The 4,611-nt window shown below is 60.3% G+C and overlaps 1 protein-coding gene across 7 annotated transcripts in view; it reads left to right on the top strand.

Annotated features, from left to right (window-relative positions):
* Positions 1-349: 349 nt before the first annotated feature.
* LOC116812802 (Fanconi anemia core complex-associated protein 20) overlaps positions 350-4,611 on the top strand; it is a 10,976-nt gene continuing 6,714 nt past the window's right edge. For 4 of the 7 annotated variants that reach the window (XR_009214732.1, XM_032758664.2, XM_032758663.2 and 1 more), the window contains exons 1-3: positions 468-597; positions 1,164-1,299; positions 1,387-1,658. Coding sequence is in view for 5 of the 7 variants with exons in the window: in XM_032758664.2 (XP_032614555.1) it covers positions 488-597; positions 1,164-1,299; positions 1,387-1,658 (518 nt within the window). In the remaining 2 variants the exon portion in view is untranslated. Of the gene's footprint in view, positions 598-1,163; positions 1,300-1,386; positions 1,659-2,648; positions 2,875-4,611 lie in introns of those variants that run through there. The other 3 variants (XM_058443627.1, XM_032758666.2, XR_004370799.2) reach the window with 3 other exon arrangements.

Here is a 4,611-nt window from a genome sequence, read left to right as displayed (position 1 = left end):
GCCCAGGCCCCTGAGGCCCAAGTGAGCCACCTGGACTTTGTCACTTCGCCTCTGGTTTCTTGGTTAAAGAGCTTGAGTTCCCCGCCTTTTGTAAAGAAACGGTGGTGGCGATGGCGGATTTCAAGCTTTATTTACTCCTGGAGTGGTCCTGGGAGGAGAGGCGGCTCCGCAGAGCCGGAAACGGGGGTGGGAGCTGTTGGGTGCAGCCGGGAGGAGGCAGGGCTGGGGCGGACCGGGCAGCCATCGGGGTAACGGAGGGGGCTCCGGCCCAGGGGCTGCCTGGACGGGAAAGGGGACACGGGCGGGGCTCCCCCACCTGGGCCCCCACCCTCACGCCAGGCCCCCCTGTGCGGTGCAGGACGAAGGAACCCTGGCCTCAGCTTCCCTACAGGCTGGGATCAGGGACCCTGCTGTTCCGACTGTCTCGGAAGGGGGCGGCCTCACTGCAGAGGTCTGGAGGCGGGGCCGGGGCGGAGGCGGGGCCTGGATGGGCGAGGGCGGAGCTTGCGCTCACTTCCGCCCGGCGCGGGCTTGGATGGAGGCGGCGCGGAGGCCGCGGCTGGGGCTGAGCCGTCGGAGGCCGCCTCCGGCGGGCGGGTGAGGCCGGGGGCTGGGCAGGGGCGCGGCCGGTTTTCCCGCTCCCACGTGCTTCCCGGCGCCCCCGCGGGCCTCCCGCTCTCTTCTCCCCCTGGAGAGGGCTCCCCGCCCCCGGGCCCGGCCCCCACGCCCGTCGCCCCACCCCGCGCCGCCATTCAGCGCCCGCCTTGAGCCCCCACCCCACCCCGAGCTTCCCCCGAGCTTCCCCTGCGCCGCCCCAGGCCCTCCCGCGCCTCTCCCATCATCGCGTCTCCCCTGAGCACCCCCCATTTAACCCTCTATCTTCCCCAGGCCCTCCTCAATCTCCCCAACTATCGCCTCTTCCCGCTGAGGACGCCACATTTCCACCCACCCCCACCGCCCCCCTGCCCCTAGTACCCCTCATCTTCCCACTGTCTGCCCCAGCAGCCCTTCCCCCAACCCTGCTCGCCACCTCCCCCACCATCGAATTTCCCTCTAGTACCCCCCATCTCCCCGATCTCTCTGCCCCAGGCCCTCCCGGGTCTCCCCCACCATAGCGTTTCCCCCGCTGAGTACCCCCTGTCTCCCTTCTCTGTCTGCCCCAGGCCTTCTGGCAGCCGCCCCTGGTTTCTCCTGGGGGGTGATGAGCGGGAACGGCTCTGGGCCGAGCTGCTGCGCACGGTGAGCCCAGAGCTGATCCTGGACCACGAGGTGCCTCCACTGCCCGCCTTCCCTGGACAGGTGTGCACACCGGGCCCATCGTAGCGGTGGAGGGGTTTCCAGGGCGGGAGCCACCGCTGGGCAAGGCCCAACAACTCTGTGTTGCAGGAGCCCAGGTGCGGCCCGGAGCCCACTGAAGTCTTCACTGTCGGACCCAAGACCTTTTCCTGGACACCCTTTCCGCCGGACCTGTGGGGCCCGGGCCGCTCCTACCGGCTGCTTCGCGGGACAGGAGGGCACCTGGAATCCCCCGCCAGGTCCCTGCCACAGCGCCCGGCACCTGATCCCTGCAGGGCCCCCGGGGTGGAGCAGCAGCCGTCTGTGGAGGGTGCCGCGGCCCTGCGCAGCTGCCCCATGTGCCAGAAGAAGTTCGCCCCCAGGTGAGTGGGTCACCCCTGCGCCCCGCCCGATTATCCATCCGTGTTTGGAAACCACAGCTGTTTAGAAGGTCAAGAGGTGGCGGAGCTCAGCGCTGGCTTTTAAAGCCCTGTTTCACACGTGGAAAGGTGGCCCAGTGCTGTGGCCTGGCATGTCCAGGTGGCTGTCTGTCACGGGTCTGGGGTCCACCTGCTTTCCGTGCTCTGGGGGCAGGGCAGGCTGGGGGCCCACAGGCAGCACAGAAGGAAAGCTGGGATCACTGGCCCCGGGTCCACCTGGCCGTCCTGGAAGCTGGTGGCACCAGCGTCCCCAGGCCCAGAGCACGGGAACACCTTCCCGAGAGTGAGTCATGGGTTTTAAAAATGAAGATCATCCTTTTTGTCAGGAGATGCTTTTTCTGTTTTTTGTTTTTTTTTTGTTTTTTTTTTTTTTTGAGACGGAGTCTTGCTCTGTCGCCCAGGCTGGAGTGCAGTGGCGCGATCTCGGCTCACTGCAAGCTCCGCCTCCCGGGTTCACGCCATTCTCCTGCCTCAGCCTCTCCGAGTAGCTGGGACTACAGGCGCCCGCCACCACGCCCGGCTAATTTTTTGTATTTTTTAGTAGAGACGGGGTTTCACCGTGGTCTCGATCTCCTGACCTCGTGATCCGCCCGCCTGGGCCTCCCAAAGTGCTGGGATTACAAGCGTGAGCCACCGCGCCCGGCAGGAGATGCTTTTTCTTATTTTTGAAGCCCAATGTATATTTTTATATATTTTTTAAGTAAAGGGGAATGGAACCCAGTTTTGCTAAGAAGATAACCCAAACTGTCCAGTGCCTGGCCTCGTGTCTGGCGACCTCTGGGCCCTCGGCCTCCGGAGCAGGTACTGGGGCTGGGGTGGTGTGAATGATGCTGGTTCGTAACTTTTGGTTGAGTTAATGGGTGGCAGGTTTCAGGTCTTACATGGCCTGGAGACCAGGTCCTTCAGTCATGCTTGATGCCCCTGGTGTTCTAGAAGCAAAAACAGCTCGGGAATGCGAAGGGACTGGAGTCCAAAGTTAGCAGCCAACAATGACAACAACAACAAAAGAAAAGGCTGGGCGCAGTGGCTCATGCCTGTAATCCCAGCACTTTGGGAGGCTGAGGCGGGCGGATCACGAGGTCAAGAGTTTGAGACCAGGAGTTTGAGGTCAATATAGTGAAACCCCATCTCTACTAAAAATATAAAAAATTAGCCAGGCGTGTTGGTGGGCGCCTGTAGTCCCAGCTACTCGGGAGGCTGAGGCAGGAGAATCGCTTGAACCTGGGAGGCGGAGGTTGCAGTGAGCTGAGATCGAGCCACTGTACTTCAGCCTGGGCAACAGAGTGAGACTCCGTCTCAAAAAAAAAAAAAGAAAAACACAAAATGACTGAATTAGTTATCACAATCTGCAGCAGAAAACTTGTACAGGCAGTTCTTCCGGCGAGCCAGCACTCATCCAGAGAGGAGAAATGCCCTGGAAACAGGCTTCTCCAAAATGGGGCGCTTTATGGAAGCAAGCCCTTCAGGGCCTGGGGTTGGGGTGAGCCCCACGGCACCCCCAGCACCCCACCTGCACGTCACACATGAACAGCACAGGGAGGGGCCTGGTGACGCATGAGTGGGGCTTGGTGGGTGAGCAGTGCAAGGGGCCAGGGCCCAGGACAAAGCGCCCCAGGCCTCCCGGCAGTGCCCAGAGCCTGCAGCAGGACCAGAGCCTTTTTCAGAAACATTTCCAGGTCCAGCCGTTGCTGCATATGCCTCTTCCTGGGACTGGCGTTTTGTGATGGTCGTAAACTACAGTGCTGTCCCACACGCTAATTCAGCTGAGGCAGGGGATTTTTTTTTTAAATAGTGAAGACTTCTTGATTCCTACCCATCAAAAGAAATCCAGGGGGCTGGGCACGGTTGCTCACACCTGTAATCCCGGCACTTTGGGAGGCTGAGGCAGGTGAGTTGCTGGAGCCCAGGAGATTGAGACCAGCCTGGGCAACATAGCAAGATCCCATCTTTACACGCCTGGGCGTGGTGGCGTGTGCCTGTGGTCCTAGCTACTCTGGAGGCTGAAGTGGGAGGATTCCCTTGAGCCAGAAATTGGAGGCTGTATTGAATTATGATTGCACCACTGCACTCCAGCCTGGGTGACAGAGTAAGACCCTGAATCTAAAAAAAAATAAAAAAAGTCCACAGACAGAAGGTACTGTTGGGAGCCCTGGGGAGAAATCCATGCTCTTGGCTGAAGCTCTGAGATCCTTGTTGCTGTCAGGGCGCTGCCCCCCGCCCCCCGGGGAGGGGCTTTTGTCTTTGCATCGCCTGCTTTTCCAGATAGTCTAAAAAAAGACTCCTGAAGACAAGGACGTTCACGAGGAAAAAGTTGCCGTTTTGAGCTTTTTAAGCAGTTGCTGAAAGCTTGGCAGACTGCCTCGATTTTTCCTAAGTAGGTATCAATGAAGTCAGGTCCAGGCCTTGGTGTGTCTGGAATGCTTCCAGCACATTCGAACACTTGATTGTAAGGGAGAGCCGGTACTTTGGAACCGGAACTCACCCGAGGCTGTGGCCACGGCATGGGCAGGCTAGCTGGGGGACAAGCCCCATATCTTTGGGAACAAGGGTTTGCACAGCCACCCTGGGATGCCCTGGGACCCCTGACCGCACAGGACCCCAGCAGGGAGGCCGCCTGGATTGGAGGGTCTGGTCTAACAGCCGGACTTGGTCTTGAACTGTCGCCCTGTTCGGCACAGGCGCCTGCTGAGCCCGGAGCCCTGGCAGAGGCGGGTCTGAGGAGTGGAGCTGCCGGGAGCCCTCCCATTTCTCATGGCCTTGGTGTTCTCTGGGTCACCCAGAAGACCGTCAAATGCTGGATTTGACAAACTATGTAGAATGTTCTTTGTGTCTTTAAGATCCTCTTGGCCGGGCGCGGTGGCTCACGCTTGTAATCCCAGCACTTTGGGAGGCCGAG

This window comes from Hylobates moloch, unplaced genomic scaffold (genome assembly GCF_009828535.3).
Source record: "Hylobates moloch isolate HMO894 unplaced genomic scaffold, HMol_V3 SCAFFOLD_9, whole genome shotgun sequence".
Classification (NCBI taxonomy): Eukaryota; Metazoa; Chordata; class Mammalia; order Primates; family Hylobatidae; genus Hylobates; species Hylobates moloch.
The sequence above is the reverse complement of the archived record's forward strand: the minus strand, read 5'-3'. Positions and strand labels throughout refer to the sequence as shown.